The sequence below is a fragment of the Trachurus japonicus genome, chromosome 12 (genome assembly GCF_045865225.1).
Source record: "Trachurus japonicus isolate A0001 chromosome 12, Traja_1.0".
NCBI lineage: Eukaryota > Metazoa > Chordata > Actinopteri > Carangiformes > Carangidae > Trachurus > Trachurus japonicus.
This window is the reverse complement of record NC_140918.1, coordinates 669,140-696,596: the sequence shown is the minus strand read 5'-3', so window position 1 is coordinate 696,596 and position 27,457 is coordinate 669,140. Positions and strand designations below refer to the sequence as shown.

The following is a 27,457-nucleotide window of genomic DNA, read 5'->3' as shown; positions in this document are numbered from 1 at the left end:
GAGTTTATTCTAATAAAAACATCACAGTTTAATATCAGAGTTCATCAAACACACGTCGACTTCAACTGTCAGAAACATCAACACAAAAGCTTTTCCCACATATTTACATTTAGTTTACACTGCTGATAAAAAATAAAAAATAATAAAAAGAAGGTTAAAAACGAGGATTAAAAGACAGTAAGAGCTTTAAAAACAGACAAACACACAGACCCGAGTCCGTGTTCAAACAGCTTTATCGACTTCCTGTTGCTCAGTGTCATCGGCTCTTCACAGCTCCGTCGTCTCTCTGGACCAATCAGGTTCAAGCCCCGCCTCCTCGGTCCTCTCCGATTGGCTCAGGCCCTGCGGTCGAAGTCGGCCACCATCTTCTTGATGTGGTTCAGTTTCCCCTTCAGGTATTTACACCGGCGCTTCTTCACCTGGTAGTCTGCAGCCTGAGGGAGGAGCAGAGGTCATAAAACATGTGATATTAGAATATAAACTTAGTTCAATATTGAGTCAGTGCAGCAGCAGATTAGATAACGAGCAGAAAGGTTTACTACTGTACGACCGACTTGGTTTCACCTTTTAGTTTCAGTTCATATTTTAATATAATATATAAAGGACAGGACAAGATATGCAGCAAAAATACTGTATATAAATCAAATAAATTAAAGGCGTAATTGTTTTTACTTGTACCACTTTTCTTACTTGTTTCTCAATATTTTCTTATGTAAACCTTTGTTCTTCTTGCTGTAATTGTTCACTCAACACTTTCCTCAATGGTCTTCGAGAATAAATAAAGGTTATAATAATAATAATAATAATGATTAATTTAAAAAATCAATTGAAATCAAATTCATTTTGGTTATGAAAAATTATATATTTTTTCCTACATAAATGAATGAATAAATGCATAGAAAATAACTTTAAAAATATAGTAAATGCTTAAATGAAGTCATTTTGGTAATGAAAATATTTATCTTTTTCTACATACATAAATACATGCATGCAGAAATCAATACATCTTTTTGTTAATTACCAAAATTGAAAATATTTTGCATTTATTTCTGCCTTTAATTATTTATTCCGCCATGTATTATTATTATTTATACTTTTGTGACTGTTTGTCGTCCATAGGAAAATCCTCTTGTGTCCAAAGTAACTCACCTTTTTCTGGCTCTTGATCCTGTTGTACTCGTCCAGAGCGTCCTGTCACACACACACAGACACACACACACACCACAGATTATTAAACTGTCTTTATTATCTCTTCACTTCCACCTTAAAGGGATAGTTCACCCAAAATGGAAATTTCCCTCATGATCTCCTCCCCCTCATGTGGACTAAGGGCTGGGAGAAGTTTCAGAGTCCTCCGTGGCTTCTCTGAGTTACAGGGGGTCTCGGCGTAGCAGTGCATATTGTCCGTATGACGGTTGCTAATGGATACCAACTGTCTTCATAACAAAAAGACACACCAAAAAACATCCAGATACCTCCATGCTGCTCGTATGTAATGTCCCTCTTGTATTGAAGCTCCGAAATGCGAAATTCTCCCGAAAAAAATTAAATAAGTCTATATTTCAATACAAGACGGACATTACATACGAGCAGCATGGAGGTATTTGGATGTTTTTTGGTGTGTCTTTTTGTTACGAAGACAGTTGGTATCCATAGGCAACCGTCATATGGACATGCACTGCTACGCCGAGACCCCCTGTAACTCAGAGAAGCCACGGAGGACTCTGAAACTTCTCCCAGCCCTTAGTCCACATGAGGGGGAGGAGATATTGAGTAGAAATTCAGAATTTTGGGTGAACTATCCCTTTAAAGCAGCTGGTCAGGTGTGCTGCTGCTCTCACCAGGTACTGAGGACTTCCCTCCTGCAGCTCGTCCAGCTCGCGGTCGACCTCGGCCAGCTTCCTGTTGACGGCGTCCAGCTCCGCCTGCAGCTCCTTGTACTCCGCGTGGTCGCGGTCGAACTCGCGCTTGTAGTCGTTTCTCTCCTGCTCGCTGCTGATTGGACGGAACTCACTGAGGAGAGGAAAAAGAAGAGGAAGAGAAATGTAATGTAAATAGGAGACAAAAACCAGCTGAAATCATTAAAGGGATAGTTCAACATTGTGTCAAACTGGCCCATTGCCATAATCCCTATAGTCATAGCAGTAGGTTTGTTACCTTTAATTGTTGGTGCAAGCTATTTTTACACAATCCAACAACTCCACAACGCTCTGGTGGACAAGTTGTGAGCTGCACATTCACCACGCTATGAGATAATAACACAACGTTACCACACAGAGTTGTTTTAGAGGGAAATACAGAGACTGTTGATGAAAAACTGTCCCTGAAGGCAACGTTTTGCATGAATTTCCCTCTAAAACAACTCTGTGTGGTAACGTTGTGTTATTATCTCATAGCGTGGTGAATGTGCAGCTCACAACTTGTCCACCAGAGCGTTGTGGAGTTGTTGGATTGTGTATTTGATGAGTTTGGGCCAATTTCACAAAATGTTGAACTATCCCCTTAAGTTCTGCAACTAAATAAAAAAGCAACAAGAGCAAAAAAATGCCACATGGATCCGATCAGACCAAGATAAGAGTCTGAGGAAGAGTTTAGGAATATTTCACATATGAAATTTGGCTTTGTAAAGTTTTCTGCAAGTGAAAGTCTACACATTTCCCCCAGAATCAGAATCAGATATTTAATTGATAATAATAATAATAATAATAACACAACGTTACCACACAGAGTTGTTTTAGAGGGAAATTCATTTAAAACCGCTGATGCACGTTGCCTTCAGGGACAGTTTTTCATCAACAGTCTCTGCATTTCCCTCTAAAACAACTCTGTGTGGTAACGAACCTACTGCTATGACTATAGGGATTATGGTGATGGACCAATTTGCCAAAATGTTGAACTATCCCTTTAATAATCAGTAATGAGACTGAGCTTCCTGTCTGTACCTGTCGTAGTCGTCGTCGTCCAGCTCGTCTCCTGAGGAGTAGTAGTCGGTCTCGTACACCTGGCCGTTGGCGTGGCGGGCGCGTTGGCGTCTCTTCTTGGGCCGTCCTGCTGAGCTGGGGGCGTCTGAGTGGCTGTAGGGGGCGCCGTTCTGCAGCGGGGCGCTGTCCTCCTCCACCGGGGGCCTGGGGGGCAACGGGCAGAGCGTTAGTCCTCTTTTTTTTTTTTTTCCCCCAATAGATTTTTATTGATTTTTATCGAACAAAACATGGACAACATACAAGTGCTCTCTGCATTCACATATCAATATGGAAAGAAAAACAAGCCACCATCCAAACCCAAATGTAAACTTAGCTCATGACTGTCCTTACCCCAAAAGTAAAAAAGGCATCAGAAAGGAAAAGACAAAGAAAAGAAAAAAATAAAATAATAATAATTAAAAAGGAATTGATTTTTTAAAAAGTAAGTAAATGAAATACAGACAGATAAACAATAAAATTAAATTTAAAATACATAAATAAATTAGCGTTAGTCCTCTTTAAATTCAGATCTCAGCTTCTTGTGTTCAACCAGCTGAGATCCTGCACTGCAAAAACTCAACATCTTTCCAAGAATATTTGTCTCATTTCTAGTCAAAACTAATCTCTTTCCACTTAAAATAAGACTCATCACCTAAAAATAACTTGTTTTTAGATCATTTTCACTTGTTTCAAACTAATTTTCACTTGAAATAAGTAGAAAAATCTGCCAGTGAAAGTAAGTTTTTTGTGCTTGTAATAAGAAAGAAAAACTTGCTCCACTATCAGATTTTTCTACTTATTTCAAGTGAAAATCTGCTTGAAAGAAGTAAAAAGTGTCTAAAAACAAGCTTTTTAATGTGATGAGTCTTATTTTATGTATAATTAGATTTATTTTGACTAGAAATAAGACAAATATTCTTGGTAAGATTTTGAGTTTTTGCAGTGTGAAAACCAGAAACTGAAGTCGATTCACTTTGAAGGAGAATTCCGGTCATTTTTGACCCCTAAATCGTTGTCCTGATGGTTTAGTCTCAAACAACGCTAAAATTGCTGCAGACAAACCGGAGTTACCATGGCTACCCGGCACTAGCGATAGCCACAACGCTAACCCATGGGGGCAATTCTTTCAACCACAACAAACAGTCAGAAAACAATCAGATATCTCTGGTACATGACTGGAATCCTTAGAGACACCACTGAACTCATATAGTGTAGAGTAGAAACAGTAGAAACTTTGTGTTTTTAACTCTGAAACATCCAGAAAGACATTACTATCCCATCACAGATTAACTCTGAAACATCCCAGAAAGACATTACTATCCCATCACAGATTAACTCTGAAACATCCAGAAAGACATTACTATCCCATCACAGAGAGAAACTAACACTTTGTCCTTGTTGTGATGATTTCTTTACTAAAATAACCGGTCAGAGATATTCTGGACATCACCACTGCACTGCTCCACCGGTTATTCTAGTAAAGAAATCATCACAACAAGGACAAAGTGTTAGTTTCTCTCTGTGATGGGATAGTAATGTCTTTCTGGGATGTTTCAGAGTTGGGCTATCTGAGGTGAGTGACTACATGCAGAAACATAGCATTGTGGCTATATATTTTTTCGGCTTTTATTGCCTTTAATTGATAGTGCAGTTGAGAGAGACTTTCACTGGCAGATTTTTCTACTTATTTCAAGTGAAAATTAGTTTGAAACAAGTGAAAATGATCTAAAAACAAGTTCATTTTTAGGTGATGAGTCTTATTTTAAGTAGAAAGAGATTAGTTTTGACTAGAAATGAGACATTTTGACAAGAAATAAGACAAATATTCTTGGAAAGATTTTGAGTTTTGCAGGGTAGCCATGGTAACTCCGGTTTGCCTGCATTAATTTTAGTCGCGTTTTTTGCAACTAAACCATCAGGACAACGATTTAGGGGTCAAAAACAACCAGAATTCTCCTTTAATTTATTTCTAGATTAGTTTGATCCAGATTAGTTTAATCCAGTTTGATCCAGTTTGAAGGATCTGGTTTAAAGTCTCATGACTTTCCTCTGACGCAGGAGGAAGTTGAAACCAGGTTCAACAGGCGAGTTCCTGTTTCCTCTATGTTTTATTGTCTCTGCTGTTTCCTCATCAACACATCCACATATTTCACATGTTGAGCATAGTTTCACTTCTGCAGCAGCTGTGACTCATCAGACTGAGAGAGAGCAGCCGATCACAGCTGAAACCGATCAGAGCTGAAACCGATCAGAGCTGAAACCCATCGATGGATCAATAGATGAATGACTCACTGTGGGGTGTAGTTGTACGGAGGTTTGTCGTAGTTGGTGCTCTCGTCGTCCAGATACGACCTGGAGCCTCTCAGCTTGTCTGGATACTCAGAGAGAGGAAGCTCCTCAGGAGGGACCGACACGTTGTTCACCTACACAACAACACAACAACACAACATTAACCACACACATCAACTACACATCATATTCACACTGTAGTATCAAGAGAAGCTGAGGGAGGACGAGGTTTCTACATCCTCATGGGTCAGCCCTTCAAAATAAAACACCTCAGGCTGTATGTTCCTAACATTTCAGGTCTAACAGAAGGAATCTGAAGGTTTTCAGTTTAATGTCTCCTGTTTTGCGGTAGTTGTGTCTGTCCCCGCGTCGCCACGGCAGCGATGAATGGGAGCGGATTGAAGTTCTGCTGCTTAGGCTGTTTCCATCCCTCAAAGCCACAGACAGCGTCAGATGGAGACTCAAACATGCAGCCAGAAGTTTATTTACTTCAAGCAAGTCCAGAGTTGATGTGTTCACTGCAAAAATATCTTTCCAAGAATATTTGTCTTATTTCTTGTCAAAATGTCTCATTTCTAGTCAAAACTAAACTCTTTCCACTTAAAATAAGACTCATCACCTAAAAATGAACTTGTTTTTAGATCATTTTCACTTGTTTCAAACTAATTTTTACTTAAAATAAGTAGAAAAATCTGCCAGTGAAAGCAAGTTTTTTGTGTTTGTAATAAGAAAGAAAAACTTGCTCCACTGTCAGATTTTTCTACTTATTTCAAGTGAAAATATGTTTGAAAGAAGTAAAAAGTGTCTAAAAACAAGTTACTTTTAATGTGATGAGTCTGATTTTAAGTAGAATGAGATTTGTTTTGACTAGTAATAAGACAAATATTCTTAGTTTTTGCAGTGTAGGCTGTTTCCATCCCTCAAAGCCACAGACAGCGTCAGATGGAGACTCAAACATGCACCCAGAAGTTTATTTACTTCAACAAGCCGACATGTTTGTAAAACTAGATCTAATTCAAAGTCTGGCGGAGTCGAGACCCAAGTTGACGCTCGGTGTGTTCAGGTGCAGTGGGAAGCTCCCGTTGGTGTCAGAAACACAGGAATATCAACTCTTGACTTGCTACAAGTAAATAAACTTCTGGGCAGGCGCGTAGGCAGGAGTGGGCCTGGCCAGGCCAGTGCCGCCCAGACGAATCACTGGCTCGCCCGTCCACGTTTCATAAGAAGAAATATTTAATTGATTAAATTAAATTAACTGCAGTTAATCGATCGTTTTCAATGGGAGTTGTTCTGTGAAATATAAACAAACAAAGCCGACAGATGTAGCGGATCTCTGTTTAAAACGTTGGTGCAGCCACTGAGCACAAGGGAGAGAGGAGGTGAAAAGAGACAATGTTACCTGTTGTATAATACTGGACTGAGCCATGTAGCACGGTCGCTAAAACACCGAGACCAGTGAGTAACGAGTCAAAAAGCTGCAGACACTGATAACTGATCACTGCCTGAAGAGTTTGAAAGTCGCCTCTAACTTCATGAACGCAGCTCAAACAGACCCGGTGGTTCAGCACGGTGACGCTTTGATAAATACAGCGGATCCGAGCTGGTTTACAGTAGCCTATCCTCTCGTATCTATTAGCCGGTCACTACCGGAGCTTAATTAAAAAAAAAAAAAAAAAAGCGCTCCTCGTGGTGGAGCGGAGTTTCCTCTAGCCTACTTGATCAGCTGACATGTGGTCAAGACGTAGCTACAGACCTCACAGTCACAGTGCATCTCATTATGATAGGACTTCACCCTCAGAGCTCTGTCTTCAGACTGTCCTGACCTGTCCCTGAACACCACACAGGGACAACATGGAGCTGCCTGTGTGATTGGTTACTGAGTTTTACTGTTTACATAGGTACAGTTAAATGCAGTTTATCATCATAGTGGCAGGAAAGATCATTTCATCTGTATCTATCAAATATTGTGTTGGTCAAGAGCAAGTTAGAAAAAAAAGAAGAAAAAAAGTTGTGCAATAAAATTGTTAACAGTGATGTGCGCTAGATGAAATGCACTGTCCTGAGAAAAGATGGCCAATCCAATTTTGTACTGGCCCGCCCAAAATTAAAATTCTGCCTACGCCACTGCTTCTGGGTGCATGTTTGAGTCTCCATCTGACGCTGTCTGTGGCTTTGAGGGATGGAAACAGCCTAAGCAGCAGAACTTCCATCCGCTATTAGAAAAATCTGATAGTGGAGCAAGTTTTTCTTCCTTATTACAAGAACATAAAACTTGCTTTCACTGGCAGATTTTTCTACTTATTTCAAGTGAATATGAGTTTGAAACAAGAGAAAATGATCTAAAAACAAGTTAATTTTTATGAGATGAGTCTTATTTTAAGTGGAAAGAGATTCGTTTTGACTAGAAATGAGACATTTTGACAAGAAATAAGACAAATACTCTTGGAAAGATGTTGAGTTTTTGCAGTTGTCTGTCTCAGCTGTCTGTGTCCCTCTGGTATGACGACGGCCTGTGTGGACTTGTCCTGTGTCAGCACTTTGACCAGAGAGAAACCTCGGGTTCCCAGTGTCACGTTACTGCTGCTGTGTGTGTGTGTGTGTGTGGAGAGCCGACAGCTTCCTGTCCGACCTGTTTGTCTGCTCACACTCTGGTGTCGTCACAGATTCACACGATGTGAATCATCCAGGTTTAAATACCTGAAACACCGACTCAGAGTTTCATCATCTTCATCATCATCAATCTTCTGCTACTACACTGCAAAAACTCTAAATCTCACCAAGAATATTTGTCTTATTTCTTGTCAAAATGTCTCATTTCTAGTCAAAACTAAACTCTTTCCACTTAAAATAAGACTCATCACCTAAAAATGAACTTGTTTTTAGATCATTTTCACTTGTTTCAAACTAATTTTCATTTGAAATAAGTAGAAAAATCTGCCAGTGAAAGCAAGTTTTTTGTGCTTTTATAATAAGAAAGAAAAACTTCCACTATCAGATTTTTCTACTTATTTCAAGTGAAAATCTGCTTGAAAGAAGTAAAAAGTGTCTAAAAACAAGCTGCTTTTAATGTGATGAGTCTTATTTTAAGTAGAATGAGATTAGTTTTGACTAGAAATAAGACAAATATTCTTGGTAAAATTTAGTTTTTGCAGTGTTGTTAGGTTATTTTACAGCCGCCATCTTGTTGTTGTCTGCTTTTTCTTTGAGACGTTTGGAAACTAGTTGACTTTTTACTGAGGTTTTATGAACTAAATAGGCATAAAATAACGAAAGAATAATTAAAGGGATAGTTCACTCAAAATTCAAATATTCTTGGTAAGATGTAGAGTTTTTGCAGTGTAACTCTACAGGTGCTCCGGCCACACCTTGAAACCAAACGCAGCAGCAACAAGGAGTTTCCCCCTCCCCCTCTTCTCCTCTCCTCCTTCTCTCCTCCTCCCCTTCCCCCGCTCACAAACAAGCAGCCACACCAAACTGGTTGGACGACTTCAGCTCACACACACTTACACACCTCTGACAGTTTCTTGTGTTGTTGTTTTTGTTACTGAAATAAAATGAGCTGCTAGTGAATAGATATAAAATCAGAGCTAATTTACTGATCAGCAGCGATAACGTCATCAGGCTGCAGCCAATCATCAGTTTCATCGATACAGCATCAACATCGATCCAGATTAAAGAGAATGTTTCATTTTCCACAGGTCGAGTTGAAAATCCTCAGGTTTAAGAATCTAGATCCAGATGATTTTCTGAATCGTTGCAGCTGGATGAACCGTTTCAGTCGATTATCGATCAGAATATCTGCTCCAGTTTCGACTCGTTATCTTTTCTCTAAAATCTCTTCAGTCTCACTTCAGTCTAGTTTTATTTCCAGTGTCAACAAGGTGGAAGCGTCCGGTCCGACCTGTTTCCTCTGCTGACCTTTGATTCTGTTTTCTAACATTGTTCTCACCCTTCATTGGTTAATTTAATGGGATAGTTCACCCAAAATTGAAATGTCCCTCCTTATCTCCTCCCCCTCATGTGGACTAAGGGCTGGGAGAAGTTTCAGAGTCCTCCGTGGCTTCTCTGAGTTACAGCGGGGCTCCGTGCAGCAGTATTTGTCCATATGACAGTTGAGAACGAAGCTCACTTTTCTTCATCCAAAAAGACACACCAAAAATCATCCAGATACCTCCATGCTGCTCGTATGTAATGTCCCTCTGGTATTGAAGCCCCGAAATGAGAAATTGTTCAGAAAAGAATTAAATAAGTCTATATTTTAAGCTTGTTTGTAGCGGAAGCTCCCAGTGTCTCAGTTCACTGCTCTTCCTGTGTCAGTGCACTGACCAGCGGAACAATTTCTCATGTCGGGGCTTCAATACAAGACGGACATTACAGACGAGCAGCATGGAGGTATTTGGATGTTTTTTGGTGTGTCTTTTTGTTACCAAGACAGTTGGTATCCATTTGCAACCGTCATATGGACATGCACTGCTACGCCGAGACCCCCTGTAACTCAGAGAAGCCATGGAGGACTCTGAAACTTCTCCCAGCCCTTAGTCCACATGAGGGGGAGGAGATCATGAGGAACATTTGAATTTTGGGTGAACTATCCCTTTAATTATTCTTTAGTTATTTTATGCCTATTTAGTTTATAAAACCTCAGTAAACAGTGGACTAGTTTCCAAACGTCTCAAAGAAAAAGCAGAAGATGACAACAACAAGATGGCGGCTGTAAAATAACCTAACAACACTGCAAAACTCAAAATTTTACCAAGAATATTTGTCTTATTTCTAGTCAAAATAAATCTCATTCTACTTAAAATAAGACTCATCACATTAAAAGCAGCTTGTTTTTAGACACTTTTTACTTCTTTCAAGCAGATTTTCACTTGAAATAAGTAGAAAAATCTGATAGTGGAGCAAGTTTTTCTTTCTTATTACAAGCACAAAAAACTTACTGTCACTGGCAGATTTTTCTACTTATTTCAAGTGAAAATGAGTTTGAAACAAGTGAAAATGATCTAAAAACAAGTTCATTTTTAGGTGATGAGTCTTATTTTAAGTGGAAAGAGATTAGTTTTGACTAGAAATGAGACATTTTGACAAGAAATAAGACAAATATTCTTGGAAAGATGTCGAGTTTTTGCAGTGAAACTGTTTCACTTCCTGTTTGAGTGATTACCCATCAGCCCCGGCACTCACCCAGGCCTCCACGTCCTGCGGCGGCGCCTCCTCCTCGATCACCTTCACCCTCTTCCACAGGATGTTGCTCTTCCCGTAGTTTCTGATCTTCTTCCTGGTCTTCAGAGCGAAGACCAGCATGATGATGAGAGCGATGGTAACCAGGAAGCCAAACACCACGGCGATGGCCTGAACACCCAGACACAGAGAGAGACCGGGTTTAGTTTAGTTAACTCAGACTTCAGGATTTGTTAAACCTGTTTCTAGTGAATAAACCAAAGTTTCTACTCACCACTGTGAATCCTGTTGTTATAGTTTTAACACGTTCATTAGTTTTTATTTTTATGTAGTTTTTCAGTTTGTTTTAGTGAGTTCAACAAGTGATTAATACGTTTTAGTTTAGTTTTTATTTTAGAGGAATTAGTAGTTTTTATTTTGTCTTAGTTGTAGTTTTTATTGAGTCTTAGTTGTAGTTTTTATTTAGTCTTAGTTGTAGTTTTTATTTAGTCTTAGTCTTAGTAGCTAACTGGAGTAGTTTCATGTCGTGTCCCACAACGGGAGGGTTTTAACAGCTGACGTCCTGCTGTTAGCTTAGCTGCTGCTGTTAGCTGTCAGCAGCAGCTAAGCTAACAACTACGATAACCATGACTAATTACAAAAACGTGCACACAGAAATAGTAATGTTTGTTCAATAATTCGTTTTCTAGACTTAACAAACATCAGATTAGTCAGGGCGGTTTTGGCAGCCCGGAGCCCCCACATTTGGTACCTACACCGGTGGCTAACGCTACCAGTTAGCCGCTCGCTAGAACTGGTGGCTAACGCTACTACGGAGTGAAACGGAGTGGATCACGGGAAAATAAAGTGGTGGATATAATAGAGAGCCTAAGTGGAAGCAGGAATTCCGTCGCCATGGGACCTCAACTCGGAAAAAGTCTCCATGTAAGTGAACGGGAGTGAAAGTTTTATTTCGTGATCCGATTGAATTGTGCCATGAGAAAAAACTCTGTCCTCTACCTGTTTAAAACATCACGTTTCATCCTGAGAAATCAGCCGTTTATCATAAAACGGCAACAGAAGAATGTATTTAGTGTAAAGACGCTCTACAGACTACAGATCTGTGTCCCACAAAAAATACGTCACCAACTGACACGGGAAAGGGCGGCATGTGGTCGCCATGGTGACGTCACCTACACGACTTGTAGTCTTTCTGGTTACGGATTCTTCCGAATTTTATTCTACAATAGTTTTACAACAAACTGCTGGTTTCTCTTCATGAAACGTGATGTTTTAAACAGGTAGAGGACAGAGTTTTTTCTCATGGCGCAATTCAATCGGATCACGAAATAAAACTTTCAGTCCCGTTCACTCACATGGAGACTTTTTCCGAGTTGAGGTCCCATGGCGACGTTACTTCCTGCTTCCTCTTGCGCATATCCACCACTTTATTTTCCCGTGATCCACTGCGTCACACCACAACGGAAGTGGGTTTTAGTAGCGTTCTAGCGAGCGGCTAACTGGTAGCGTTAGCCACCAGCTCTAGCGAGCGGCTAACTGGTAGCGTTAGCCACCAGTTCTAGCGAGCGGCTAACTGGTAGCGTTAGCGGCTAACTGGTAGCGTTAGCCACCAGTTCTGGCGAGCGGCTAACTGGTAGCCTTAGCCACCGGTGTAGGTACCAAATGTGGGGGCTCCGGGCTGCCAAAACCGTTTCTTACTGCTTACTTCCTGCTTCCGCTTAGGCTCTCTATAACCCTGCTGTGTGTGTGTGTGTGTGTGTCTCTCTGTGTGTGTGTAGTCTGACTCCTCTCACCTCCTGCGGCTCCACCACACAGTAGTGGTAGAGGTACTGGTTGACGAAGACGCCGGACACCTGCGGCTGCTGGTACTGGGCGCAGAGCCCGGCGATCTGGCTGCTGTAGACGGAGCCGGACGACTGCGCCGTGGGGTTGACGGCCATCAGGTAGACGATGGAGGCGATGAGCATCAGCAGAGCCAAGATGGCCGACACCACCACCACGGCCAGGTAGAAGCGCCGGCTCTCCGACACGCTCTGGTGCGACACGATGACGATGAAGACCACCAGGCCGGCGATGAAGGCGATGGCCGCCATGGCGATCATGAAGCCTTTGCCCGAGCGCGGGTCGTTGTAGTTGCCCCCGATGCCGCCGTAGCCGTAGCCGTTGCCCGCGCCGTAGCCGCCGCCGCCGAAGCTTCCTCCGCCGACGCCGTAACCGCCGCCGTAGCCGCCGCCGATGCCGCCGTAGCCGCCGCCGCCGATGCCGCCGCCGAAGCCGGACAGAGCGCCCTGAGAGTCCCACGCCAGCGTCGACGCCACGCACGCAAAGATGGCCACGGACAGGACGACCACCAGGATGGACATGATCTTCAGGATGCCCGGCGGCGACGTCCAGCGGTAGAAGTGCTGGAACTCGTCGTCGGGGTAGTAGGAGTAGGCCGGCTGGGGCGGGGCATTACTGAGGAGGTAAACAAACAAAAACAGGTCAATAAATAAAGAAATAAAGAAAAACATGTGATGAAACCATGACGTCATACACAGAACTCATGTATCTTATTTTGAAATCTGAAAACATAAATAGAGAGGAACTGAAACCACAAATTCACTGTTATGTAATTCTTTTTAACATTTAATATTTTATACACTGCAAAAACTCAAAATCTTTCCAAGAATATTTGTCTCATTTCTAGTCAAAACTAATCTCTTTCCACTTAAAATAAGACTCATCACCTAAAAATTAACTTGTTTCAAACTAATTTTCACTTGAAATAAGTAGAAAAATCTGCCAGTGAAAGGAAGTTTTTTGTGCTTGTAATAAGAAAGAAAGTGGAAAATTTGCTTGAAAAAAGTAAAAAGTGTCTAAAAACAAGCTACTTTTTAAATGTGATGAGTCTTATTTTAAGTAGAATTAGATTTATTTTGACTAGAAATATGACATTTTGACTAGAAATAAGACAAATATTCTTGGTAAGATTTTGAATTTTTGCAGTGTAGTATCTTATTTTGAAATCAGTTATCTTATTTTGAAATCTGAAAACATAAACAGAGAGGAACTGAAACCACAAATTCACTGTTGTGTATTTTTTTTTTTTTAACATTTAATATTTTACAGTGTCTAATCAGAGATGGACAGAGATGGAGTACTCGACCCCAGTACTTGAATAAGAGTACAAATAGGCTACTACTGGTCAAAATTTACTCCAAGTAAAAGTAGCTCAGTCGACATGTTACTCCAGTAAGAGTGAAAAAGTACTTGCTTTTAAAGGTACTTACGTAAAAGTAAGACTACACTGCAAAAACTGAAAATCTTTCCAAGAATATTTGTCTTATTTCTTGTCAAAATGTCTCATTTCTAGTCTAAACTAAACTCTTTCCACTTAAAATAAGACTCATCACCTAAAAATTAACTTGTTTTCAGATCATTTTCACTTGTTTCAAACTCATTTTCACTTGAAATAAGTAGAAAAATCTGCCAGTGAAAGCAAGTTTTTTGTGCTTGTAATAAGGAAGAAAAACTTGCTCCACTATCAGATTTTTCTACTTATTTCAAGTGAAAATCTGCTTGAAAGAAGTAAAAAGTGTCTAAAAACAAACTGCTTTTAATGTGATGAGTCTTATTTTAAGTAGAATGAGATTAGTTTTGACTAGAAATAAGACAAATATTCTTGGTAAGATATTTGAGTTTTTGCAGTGTAAGAGTAAATGTCTTATTGTTCACATCAATGAATGACTCTAATAGTTTGTAAATGAATGTAAGGAGCTTTTAACTCTGAACTCTTTGCTGCTCAGCTGCACTGATGTGCTGCTTTTAGGGGTTAGGGTTTCCTTCACAGACAAACACAGCTGGTGTCCAATAGGATTTTAGAAAAAGACCTGAAAGTAACCAGTACTTTTCAGCCTTCCTACTACGGTAATTAACTCCAGTAAAAGTAAAAAACATATTTGTCTTCAAATAAGTAAAGTAAGTAAATTTACTCCGTTACTGTCCACCACTGTGTCTCATTGTACTAATTGTGTCCTCTCTGAGCTTCCACACTGCAAAAACTCAAAATCTTTCCAAGAACATTTGTCTTATTTCTAGTCAAAACTAATCTCATTCTACTTAAAATAAGACTCATCACATTAAAAGCAGCTTGTTTTTAGACACTTTTTACTTCTTTCAAGCAGATCTGATAGTGGAGCAAGTTTTTCTTTCTTATTACAAGCACAAAAAACCTGCTTTCACTGGCAGATTTTTCTACTTATTTCAATTGAAAATTAGTTTGAAACAAATGAAAATTATCTGAAAACAAGTTCATTTTTAGATGACGAGTCTTATAGAGTTAAGTTTTGACTAGAAATGAGACATTTTTACAAGAAATAAGACAAATATTCTTGTAAAGATTTTGAGTTTTTGCAGTGCATACTCTAATAAACAGGTTTACAGACACAGAGAGAAAGAGACTCACTATCCGTTGGAGTCGTAGGGAGGAGGACTCCCATTTGGCCTGGAGGACATTCTGCTGGATCACTGCTGCTGCCTGGGAGGAGGAGGAGGAGGTTTACAGTGTAAAAACAGATTATTTAACAGGATAAAAACACATGAGACATAGAAAAACATGCATGACTAATGATTTATCATCAATATCCACTCAACTGATGCTTATTTCCTTCACTAATATCACAAAAAGTCACAAATTCCCTCGAGAAAACAGGTAAAAACAAGTGGCTACTGCTCAACAGCCCTTCAAAATAAAAATATATTCAGTTTAATTTGACATAAAAGCAAAAAAAGCTGCATTTTTTCCACATGTCTTAGGCTTAGAGTAAAGATTTTTACTTCCAATATGATCAATACAGCTGATTATATTTCTGTAAGAGGCTTAGAGTGGAGATTTTTTTTACTTCTAATATGATCAATACAGCTGATTATATTTATATAAATTGACAAATCAATGGGTAAACTGATCTTCTCAGCTTTATTTTGAAATTCTGTTGCCATAATAAAAGAAAAGGTCGCCTGTTGTTTGTTTTAACGGCCATTTTCAACCTTAAACGTCACTTTACTTCACATTTTCATGAATAAAACTTTAAATTCCTGCAGGTTTCAGTGCCAGTGAACACATCAAACACCTGCAGTTGTTTTATTTATTTATAATAATATTTTATTTTCTCTGTTTCCTTCCTGAGTTCATGAGTCGATGAGCAGCAGCTGATCTCTGATTTACAACAACACTCACCTGTCTGTTGTGTGTCTGTTGTTGCTACAGGCAACAACAACCTATTACAGGGTTTATATAATTTTAAAAAAGCCTTTTCTAAAGTGACGTCGACACTCACCTGTGTAGCGCGTGCAGCTCCTCTGCTCCTTCACCTGTGAAGTGGTTCAACAGAAACTGAAGCTGCTGCTTAAAACAACGCAGCCACACCCAGACCAGGAAGGACGGCTCTCGGTCTGATAAGCCCCGCCCCCCTCAGGTCTGCTAAGCCCCGCCCCCCACAGGTGTCAGGTGTGGCGGTGTCACGTTACGCAGAGTCAGGGGAAGTCTTCACTACGTCATTACGTCCTCATAAAGACAGCGTGGACTGGACACGCCTGGAGGGAGGGTATTGTATCCATGTGACTGAAACTTGATATTGAAACTCTTCTTTCTGTGGCTTGTTTGATGATGAATCTATTGCACATTTATTTTTTCACTGTTTATATTGTCAAATGTTTTTATTTTTTATACTTTCTCTTTCTGATCTTTGAACCATTTAATTGATTAAATTAAAGTTCCTGCTGAAGAGAAACAACCTGATCAGGTGACATCAGACTTTTTAAAACTTTATTAACAATTCTAAACATAAGAAAACTGTTGAGCCAGGGGAAGATAAAAGTAGAAAAGTAGAAATATACAAAGAGTAAAAGTATCATGTATAAAAAAAATGCATTGATGTAAAGAAAAGCATATTAATTAAATAAAATAAATTCCTAAATAAAGTTTGTTTTTAAAGCCTTTGGCATTTCTAGTCCATTGGTCGGTGCTGTATTGATAAAGTTCCTTAATAAAAAAGTGTAACATTTGGTTTGCTGTCAGTCCATTTCTTCAATAAATCATTATAATGTTGCATTTCATATTTCAAATGAGAAGCTTTTAACTGTAAACTTCTGTTTGTCCTTTACCAGTTTATTCATTTAATTTGTTATAAACTTGGGTTTAGAGGAAAAACTGAGAAATGAAAAGGGAAAAGTCACAAATTAAAGATAAATAATGTTTTACATAAGAAAATCTAAACATTAGGCTATAAAAATCTAAATTAAATGAAACATATGAAATAGAACAAAAGATAAAACTTTTTCTTTAATGCGTAAAAAACCAAACAAGCGACTTTGATGAAATTAAGAGATTAATAAAAACTTTAATTCCAGTGCATTTCAATTTATTAAACCATGAAAAGAAACCTTATAAATCAGTATTTGAATGTTTCCATAGTTTTATTGAAAGTATTAAGTGTCAGGACTCTGTACATGAGGATATTTACACAACAATTAACTGGATGTTTCCTTTTTAAAAAAAACTGAATTATTAACGACCAACTTCCTGTCAACGAGCCACAGACGATTAGAAACTTCCAGCTCCGTTTTATTCTGCAGGATTTTACAAAACGTCTCGTTCTTTATTCTCCTTCTTCACCTGAGGAGGAAAACAAACTCCAACTCTTTGGAAAAAATAGAAACTGTGACGAAGAGAAAAAAAGCACCAAAATCATCATCATCATCATCATCACTTCATCGTCTTTAAATTATGGAAATAAATGGACTTTTACAGCAAAACAGAGTGGAGATTATAAATGCAGATATTAAAGCACTGAGGATTATTTTAAATGACAAAAGTAGAAAAAGTTTAATCTATGAAATGAAATGAAATGAGGGGACAAAGTCAGATTCTACAGCTACGTTATAAAAACATCCCATAATAGCAGATCAGACCAGTGTAAACCAGGAAGCTCCTCCAGCTGTTTGGGAATGATGAAGTGGTTTTATCCTCCGATACAGTCACAGTATCACACACACACATCGTTATAAACACACACACACATCGTTATAGCCCTCCTCTCGTCCTCCTGGGTCGAGGAAGGAAGGAAAGATGGATGGAGGGAGGGAGGGAACAGATTGGGTGAAAAAGGAAGGAAGAAGTAAGGACACTACGGAGGCTCATTATGGGATTTCTTGGTTTCCCTCATCATCAAACTCATCAAATACACAATCCAACAACTCCACAACGCTCTGGTGGACAAGTTGTGAGCTGCACATTCACCACGCTATGAGATAATAACACAACGTTACCACACAGAGTTGTTTTAGAGGGAAATACATGTAAAACCACTGATGCACGTTGCCTTCAGGGACAGTTTTTCATCAACAGTCTCTGTATTTCCCTCTGAAACAACTCTGTGTGGTAACGTTGTGTTATTATCTCATAGTGTGGTGAAGGCAATGGGCCAATTTGCCATAAATGTTGAACTATCCCTTTAAGTGACAGTGATTTGACCCCTCAAGGCCACCGTAGTTTCCCTCTGGATATAAAACCTCACCTTTTAACTGTGAACTGTGTCATAACTAGTGAGTAAATTTGAGAACTAGTTTATTTTTGAATGTTTCTGCCCAATTGGAATTAAATCCTTGTTAATATTTATTAATCAGCTTATTAATGACAGGTTTTACAGGAGATTAGAGGTGAAATAATCCTGCATATTGAAACCCAGTCAACACCTAAATGTGAACCAGAACCAGAACCAGAACCAGAACCGGCTGTGAGCTGTAGAGGTGTGTAGGTGTGTGTGTGCAGCTCTGAGCCGAGCCAACAGGCCAGTGGACCCAGTACTGTGTTGTCCTACAGGAAGCAGAGACCCTGAACGCCTCATCGGTTTCTCAAAACGTTGAATTAAAAGTATAAAAACATCCGACAGGCTCAGTTCTTCTCCCGGTCCTCCTGTGGTCCAGACCCGGGTCGGATCGAGTCGGATCGAGTCGGATCGGTCGGGCAACACCTGTGTAGCTGCATCAGCATCAGTCCTCAGGTGTGTTTCCGTGGCGACGGCCTGGTCTTAACTGTACCCGTCGTTCCACTCCATGACCTTGTCGTATTCCTGGATCTTCTGTTTGATGTGGGACAGTTTGTTCTTCAGGTACTCGCAGCGCTCCTTCTTCTCCAGGAACGTCGGGTCCTAGACGGATGGATCAACACAGGGAGAAGAATATAAATATATAGCTAAATATAAACTATAAATATATACATATGTGACCCGATCCATCAAAATGAGTCACAGTGACCCCAAATTTCAAAGTTGAGATTTTGGTATCAATGGAAAGATTAGAAAATAAGCTTTAAAATGATACCCTAGTCAGAGTCATAGCTACATTTGATGGTTTTCTAGATGTGGCCATTTGAATTACGATCTCCTACTCTCTTATTCTGTTCTAAAACCTGAGAAAATAGCAGTTAAAGTTTTTGCCAGTGACTCTGGCATCTGTTCCTGTACCACGTGATTACACACAACCTATACGGTCCCTTGTTGTCATAGAGACGCCATTCAATGACCCTCGGAAAGCAGAGAATCTCACAGTTCAGATGCTTTTTACAGCTCGTTTCTATCATGAACGGTTCAGAAGTTGTCATGTTTTGTTGACATTTTGTAAAACATGTGCAAGCGTGTACGTTCGGGTTAGCATTGTTGCTACGTTCGGTTTAGCATCGTTGCTACGTTCGGTTTAGCATCGATGCTACGCTCTGTTAGCGTCGATGCTACTCGGTTTAGCATCTGTTTCTGTACCCGTCCCTTCTCGTCATAGAGGCAACATTCAATGACCGTTGGAAAGCGGAGAATCCCGTGGTTCAGATGCAGTTCACAGCTCGTCTCTATCATGAACGGTTCAGGAGATATTTCATGTTTTGCACCGAAGCAGCACTCATTTTCAGAGGGTTTAAGTTGCAGGTCAACTTTAATCATCATTTACCTACCTGCCTTTTCTCAATTATCTGGACTGTGAAACTTTGGGAGATTGTTTCTGAATGTCATTGCTTTGAAATTAGGGTAAAATTTTTTTTTTGATTTTCTATGGGTTTTCCATGTTATCAGCTGATTATCTAAAAACAGAACGTTGCGACATCCGACTCATTTTGATGGAACGGGTCACATATACATAAAATACTGCTTTTTATCTGTGTTTTAGACGTTAATGATCCTTTAACAGGCTGATCTGGAGTCAGTGTGTCTCTGAAACAACAGGAGGTTTTCTCCAGACTGATGAATGTCTCCAGTCTACGTATATTCTGCCTTTTGATCTGTAAATAAATTAACCACCTAAGAAAAAATTACTCAAAAAACTACTATTACTTTATTTTGAAAATCTCGTCTTAAAGGGATAGTTCAACATTTTGGCAAATTGGCCCATTGCCATAATTGCTATAGTCATAGCAGTAGGTTCATTACCTTTAATTGTAGGTGTAAGCTATTTTCAGTACGGCGGAGCGCAGCAGCTGGCTGCTCAGAGCTACGCTATGGAGGCTAAGGGAATTTCTTGGTTTCCCTCATTAAACTCATCAAATTCAACATCCCAAAACTCCACAGCGCTTTTGTAGACAAGTTGTGACCTGCACAACCACCACGCTATGAGATAATGACGGAACGATACGAAACGGAGCCGTTTTCGAGGTAAATACAGGGTAAATACGGAGACTGCTTGCTGAAAAACTGTCCCTGAACGCAACGCGCATCAGCGGTTTTGTATGAATTTACCTCTTAAACGGCTCCGTTTCGTATCGTTCCGTCATTATCTCATAGCGTGGTGGTTGTGCAGGTCACAACTTGTCTACAAAAGCGCTGTGGAGTTTTGGGATGTTGAATTTGATGAGTTTAATGAGGGAAACCAAGAAATTCCGTTAGCCTCCATAGCGTAGCTCTGAGCAGCCTGCTGCTGCGCTCCGCTGTACTGAAAATAGCTTACACCTACAATTAAAGGTAAAGAACCTACTGCTATGACTATAGCAATTATGGCAATGGGCCAATTTGCCAAAATGTTGAACTATCCCTTTAACACCAGACAAGTTCAAAGTTCAAAGTGTTTATTGTCATTTGCACAGTGGAAAGGTGAATTTCCCTGACAATGAAATTCTTACTTTGCTGTCCTCGTCATAGAAGCCAGCAATTAGATAAAAATGGGCAATTAAAAACAACAATAATACAACACAACAACAACAACGAATGAGCAGCAATAATAATAATAATAAAAGAAATAAAAGAAAAGAAGAGAGAAGGAGGTATGATGTGTGTGTGTAATATGCACTATGTATAATAATAATAAATAAGTAATAAATAAATAGTGAAGCCGGCATTCTAGAGCGGAGCGAGCAAACACGTCTGCCACGGTGGGCGGGCGCCATCTTGTTCATTCAATTAATTCAAACAAACACAAGATACGTACTGGGGAGATATTGTAATATGTCTCTAGATATTTCAGTCGATCCAGATCAACTGTTCAGCTCAACTTAGCTTTATTTTGAAAATTCTCATCACTAAGTGTTGCTTTATTTTGAAAATTCTCATCACTAACTGTTGGTTTATTTTGAAATGTTTCCACCAGCACTTTGTTTTGGCCGTCAGAGAGCGCTTTACTTTGAAAGGACTTTACTCCTACACTCAGCTCTGTGACAGGATGTGAAATTAGCAAAATAAAAGCTGTTTAAAAAAACTAACTAATGTCATTTTATTGTGAAAATTTAAAGTGTTTTCCTGTTTCCAGCTCGTTTCTCCACTGACCTGAGATCTGATCTCTCCTGCAGCTGAAACACTGAACCACCTGTTCACATCAAACTGAACTGAGTGAATTGATCCAATCAGCTTTTAGTTTTTATTTGCATGTGAAGCCTGAAGAGACTCGGAGCCACAGAGCTGCACTGTTCTCTGACATCCCATAATAACCACCTGACCTGACAGATCAAGTGCTAATAAAGTTATTTCAACAGGATGTTTCTCTTCCTGTTCTTTAATCTGTCACTGATTATAACATATATTATATTACATTACATTACATTATATTATATTATATTATATTATATTATATTATATTATATTACATTATATTACATTATATTACATTACATTACATTACATTATATTATATTATATTATATTATATTATATTATATTATATTATATTATATTATATTACATTATATTACATTACATTACATTATATTATATTATATTATATTATATTATATTACATTATATTACATTACATTACATTACATTATATTACATTATATTACATTACATTACATTACATTACATTATATTATATTATATTACATTACATTACATTACATTACATTATATTACATTACATTACATTACATTACATTATATTGGGCTCTAAATGAACAGCCAACAAACTACTGCAGTTTAACATTCACTCTGGTGGGAGTCAATAAAAACTACTAATAAAAAGTTCATTTAAAGGGATAGTTCACCCAAAATTGAAATTTATTTATTTATGACGGTTGCAAATGGATACCAACTGTCTTCGTGACAAAAAGACACACCAAAAAACATCCAGATACCTCCATGCTGCTCGTCTGTAATGTCCCTCTTGTATTGAAGCCCCGACATGAGAAATTGTTCAGAAAGAAAATAAATAAGTCTATATTTCAAGCTTGTTTGTAGTGGAAGCTTCTCTTCTAAACAAGCTTGAAATATAGACTTATTTAACTTTTTTTCGGGACAATTTCTCATGTCGGGGCTTCAATACAAGACGGACATTACATACGAGCAGCATGGAGGTATCTGGATGTTTTTTGGTGTGTCTTTTTGTTACGAAGACAGTTGGTATCCATTAGCAACCGTCATATGGACATGCACTGCTACGCCGAGACCCCCTGTAACTCAGAGAAGCCACGGAGGACTCTGAAACTTCTCCCAGCCCTTAGTCCACATGAGGGGGAGGAGATCATGAGAATGAAATTTCAATTTTGGGTGGTGAACTATCCCTTTAAATCCCTGATTACAACTAAGCGCAGCAGGAAACATGACAGGACTGTTCATCCTGTTTTATATGTGTTTATATTATATTTCATATTTAGGACTTTTTAACGTATTGATGTTGTTTCCTTCAGGACAATAAAGGTTTTTTAAGTTGAAGTGTGTGTGTGTGTGTGTGTGTGTGTCTGTGTGTGTGTGTGTGTGTGTGTGTGTGTGTGTGTGTGTGTGTGTGTGTGTGTGTGCGTGTGTGTGTGTATTGACATGATGAGAGACTCACATGTTTTTTCTTCTGGTAATCCTGCAGAATCCTGTTGATTCGATCCACCTCCTACACACACACACACAGAGACACACAGGCAGACACACACACACACACACACACACACACACACAGACACACACACACACACACACACAGACACACACACACACACAGTGAGATCAGCTGCTGTGGAGCGTCAGGAATGTGAGGGTGGAGAGAGGAAGAGGAAGTGCAGCGGCCGACAGGAAGTAACACACAGGAAGTTCAGGACAAAGAGACGCTGCAGGTCGGAGGGTGTGTGTGTGTGTGTGTGTGTGTGTGTGTGTGTGTGTGTGTGTGTGTGTGTGTGTGTGTGTGTGTGTGTGTGTGTGTGTGTGTGTGTGTGTGTCTGTGTGTGTCTGTGTGTGTCTGTGTGTGTGTGTGTGTGTGTGTGTGTGTGTGTGTGTGTGTGTGTGTCTGGATGTCTGTGTGTGTGTGTGTGTGTGTGTGTGTGTGTGTGTGTGAGCCACGCCTCCATCAGCTGCTGCTGCTGGTTCAACACTCACTACGTTTACATGACAATGGCAAAATATTTAGACGGCGACAGCGTTTTAGGGTCTTGAAAATGCAAAAAAGTGAAACCACCTCCAGAGTGGAAATCTGAAAAACGCTCTGCCGTTGCATCTCCGTGTAAAAGGGTGAAAAGGCAAAAGTCTGCTCTGATCGCTCTGACCTGTGGAGGCCGATGGCCGGCGTACAGCCTGTTGGAAATCAAGAAGACGAAAACATTCTGGGTTGAATTCCATGCTAAACGTCTAAAACGTGAAATAAAAAGTGAGAACGCAACAACGCCACTTTAGTGTTTTCTGTTCAGATGGTTTCTGTGTAAACGTATACAGCCTCAGAGTAAATGAACCCAGTGCAGACGACCTCGTGTCAGAACCAGAAGAGGGATCACATGACCCGTCAGGACAGTGAACGCCTCACGAGGAGCTGGGGAAACCCTCTGGAGGAGGAGGAACATGGACTGGGAACTCTGGGAACTCTGGGAACTCTGGGAACTCTGGGAACTCTGGTGTCCAGTCGACAGTAAAACTTCATGTGTGAAAATGAATGGAATTTAAATTTTCAAACACACATGAAAACAAACCTGGTTATCGCCTCGAGGCGGCTGTAATGTGGACTGGCCCCTTGCACCTCTGTATCTCCCTAATGCTCTCTCTCAAGGGTTGATTCTGCCTTATTGATAAGGCTGCACAGTCCCTGTTCCATGTGTAATGTCTAAACTGTCCATGTAAGGTCCATTATAGTATTGTTATTCTTGTGTTTGTTTTATTTCTTTTAACAATATTTTTTATTGAAATTTCAAATGTATTTCAAACTCAACATTAAATGTACAAACATTTTCTCCCATATCCCCTCGAACAGACAAAAAAATAAAATAAAAACGCAAATGGACAGTGACATCAGACATAAGACTAATGGAGTAAATTAAATAAATAAGAAAAAAATGGGACAATGTGTTTGTTTTATTTCTACCAGTATTTTATTTTATTTTATTTTATTTTATTTTAGCCTCTCTTTCTACATGTGATTCAGTCTATGTGATATGTTTTTACTTCTTGCCCCTGCTGTCATGTATGTTCTCTGTTCTGTGTCTGGTTAAAAATGAATGTGTGTGTGTGTGTGTGTGTGTGTGTGTGTGTGTGTGTGTGTGTGTGTGTTACCATCTGGCTGCTGGGATGTTGGGGTAGACTCCTCATCATGGCGTCCATGTCCTCAAACCTCTTGCTGGTGGTCTGGACGTCCTGGTGCAGCTCCTTGTACTCGGCGTACTGGTCGTTGAACACGGCTCGGTACTGGTCCCGCTCCTCGTCGGACCGGATGGTCCCGTACTTCCTGTTGGGGGGGGGGGGGTAACACACAGGGTTAACTCTGTCAGCTGGACACACTGGAGTAAAGGGATAGTTCAACATTTTAGTCAAATTGTCCCATCACCATAATCCCTATAGTCATAGCAGTAGGTTCGTTACCTTTAATTGTCAGTGCAAGCTGTTTTTAGAACGGCGGAGCAGAGCTGTGAGCTGCTCAGAGCTACACTACGGAGGCTCATTATGGGATTTCTTGGTTTCCCTCATCAAACTCATCAAATACACAATCCAACAACTCCACAACGCTCTGGTGGACAAGTTGTGAGCTGCACATTCACCACGCTATGAGATAATAACTAGGGCTGTCAAACGATTAATTTTTCTAATCGCGATTAATCGCATTTTTCCATAGTTAACTCGCGATTAATCTCTATTAAAAATATTATATATGGCGCTTTGGACTTTCAACACTCCAAAGTGTTATAATCTCTAGACAAACAACTTTTAGACCAGACCTAGCAGGCCTAGTACCTAATCATAACACGTGATGCATGAAACTCAAACAGAATTGAAACGAATTGCATCCAGTGGAAATTGCCCTTTACTTTGCTACGTCTCTGCCTGGCCATGTGCCTTTGTTGACAACAGAAGCCGTCAAAAAATCAATGGATGGAGCTGTGGATATATGTTAGACTGTGTATATTTGTGTAGCAACCAACTTGAAGGTGGCTTACCGCCACCTACTGGACTGGAGGTCCCACACTCCAGTCCTCCAGTCCAGCAGACAGAGGACAAAATGGGCCGCGATTAACCGCGATTAAAAAATTTAATCGCGTTAATTTTTTTGATTAATCTCATCGCGATTAACGCGTTAACTCTGACAGCCCTAATAATAACACAACGTTACCACACAGAGTTGTTTTAGAGGGAAATACAGAGGCTGATGATGAAAAACTGTCCCTGAAGGCAACGTGCATCAGTGGTTTTACATGTATTTCCCTCTAAAACAACTCTGTGTGGTAACGTTGTGTTATTATCTCATAGCGTGGTGAATGTGCAGCTCACAACTTGTCCACCAGAGCGTTGTGGAGTTGTTGGATTGTGTATTTGATGAGTTTCATCAATGAGGGAAACCAAGAAATCCCATAATGAGCCTCCGTAGCGTAGCTCTGAGCAGCTCACGGCTCTGCTCCGCCGTTCTAAAAACAGCTTGCACCCACAATTAAAGGTAACAAACCTACTGCTATGACTATAGGGATTATGGTGATGGGCCAGTTTGACTAAATGTTGAACTATCCCTTATCAATCAGAGGTTTCTGTCCCAGCTGAACTGTGACTCCTCCTCCTCCTCCTCCTCTTCCTCCTCCTCTTCCTCCTCCTCTTCCTCCTCCTCCTCCTCCTCCTCCTCTTCCTCCTCCTCTTCCTCCTCCTCCTCCTCCTCATCAGCTGCGTCTCTGACTTCACCTCTTTTCTCCTTATCAGCCTCTTTTATTGACTTTCATTGTTCCCAGATCAACACCAACGCCCTGGTAGCAGCTGCAGCTTCGTCTCGCCCTCTCTATCAATACCATCTGTAATCAATCCTTATCAATTTTATTATCAATTTCTTTTTTTTCTTACATTTTCAGTAGTTTTATTGAAAAATGCCTCTTCTGTTTCAGAAATAAATAAGAAAATAAGGCTGTGTGGAATTCACAAAATGTGCAGTTAAAACATAAGAAAGGCGATTCTCTATGTCCATAGTCTTGCTACTAAATCCAAACTGCATTGATAGAAAACAACAACTATATTCTGACTTAGAAATCCTCAGTAAATATTATACAACACAAACATGCAATTAATTCCACCTTTGGTAACGACAAAACCCAAAACAGAAATCAAACAAAAAACGGAAAAAGTTTGGTTTGTTACAATAAGTCAGATTATCTTTGGTTTACAGGAACATACGAGACATCACAATACACACATCTTTGGGGATCAAATTAATTAATTATCCTTTTTCAGTTTTTTTTTTAAACAATGGCATATCTGAAACAGCTTTACATACTGAAAGTGAAAGTATTATCAGTTTCCTTACGCGATGTAGTCGGGGACGACCACGGCTTTGGGGATGTGTCCCGACGGTATCGCCCCCTGGAGGATCTTAGGAGGAACGGCTTTAGCAGCAGCAGCAGCGGGAGCAGCGTGGTGGACCGGCGCCATGGAAACGCCTTCCACCTGGTCCGAATGTTTAGGAGGGGGAGGGGCTTCAAAGTCCTGACAGACAAACAGACAAACAATCAATTATTTTATTATTTTTTATTCCTGTCTATATTCTGAAGGTTTTTAGGTAACACTTTACTGTAATAGGTGTTCATCAGATTGACATAACAGCTGTCATAACCATCAGTGAATACTTCTGACAGCTGTGGTTAAGTGTCATTCTGTAAGTTATATCACTTTTGATGCAAAGTTGACATTGTTTGAGATGTTTTTGTTCTGACAACTTCACATAAAGACAATTTAAACTGTCATAGCAGACCTAATGGACAAACTTTAAATAAATTATGTCAAGTTGTCAGAACAAAAACATCTCAAACAATGTCAACTTTGCATCAAAAGTGACATAACCTGCAAAAACCTCATAGTCTTTCCAAGAATATTTGTCTTATTTCTTGTCAAAATGTCTCAATTTTAGTCAAAACGAACCGCTTTCCACTTAAAATAAGACTCATCACCTAAAAATTAACTTGTTTTTAGATCATTTTCACTTGTTTCAAACTAATTTTCAATTGAAATAAGTAGAAAGCAAGTTTTTTGTGCTTGTAATGAGGAAGAAAAACTTGCTCCACTATCAGATTTTTCTACTTATTTCAAGTGAAAATCTGCTTGAAAGAAGTAAAAAGTGTCTAAAAACAAGCTGCTTTTAATGTG

General features: G+C 39.7%; 2 protein-coding genes across 4 annotated transcripts in view; both read right to left on the bottom strand.

Moving 5' to 3' along the window:
• Nucleotides 1–267: 267 nt before the first annotated feature.
• On the bottom strand, nt 268–15,826 carry oclna (occludin a). Of its 2 annotated transcripts, none has more exons than XM_085792514.1 (9): nt 15,743–15,826; nt 14,878–14,942; nt 12,224–12,887; nt 10,434–10,601; nt 5,253–5,383; nt 2,943–3,125; nt 1,842–2,013; nt 1,150–1,191; nt 268–434 (listed from the first exon to the last, which is right to left on the bottom strand). In XM_085792514.1, the coding sequence occupies exons 2-9, from the start codon at nt 14,925–14,927 to the stop codon at nt 336–338; spliced, it is 1,509 nt and encodes a 502-aa protein (XP_085648640.1). In that variant the 5' UTR covers nt 14,928–14,942; nt 15,743–15,826; the 3' UTR covers nt 268–335. The 2 variants fall into 2 exon arrangements, with proteins under 2 accessions (XP_085648640.1, XP_085648641.1); XM_085792515.1 differs by having other exon boundaries at nt 14,878–14,945; nt 15,745–15,821.
• A 2,412-nt stretch (nt 15,827–18,238) lies between these two features.
• Nucleotides 18,239–27,457, bottom strand: part of marveld2a (MARVEL domain containing 2a) — a 26,990-nt gene continuing 17,771 nt past the window's right edge. For both annotated transcript variants that reach the window (XM_085792511.1, XM_085792513.1), the window contains exons 8-11: nt 26,622–26,800; nt 24,401–24,572; nt 22,710–22,760; nt 18,239–18,619 (exon numbers count right to left, since the gene is read on the bottom strand). In XM_085792511.1, the coding sequence (XP_085648637.1) occupies nt 18,500–18,619; nt 22,710–22,760; nt 24,401–24,572; nt 26,622–26,800 (522 nt within the window). In that variant the 3' untranslated portion in view covers nt 18,239–18,499. The remainder of the gene's footprint in view (nt 18,620–22,709; nt 22,761–24,400; nt 24,573–26,621; nt 26,801–27,457) is intronic.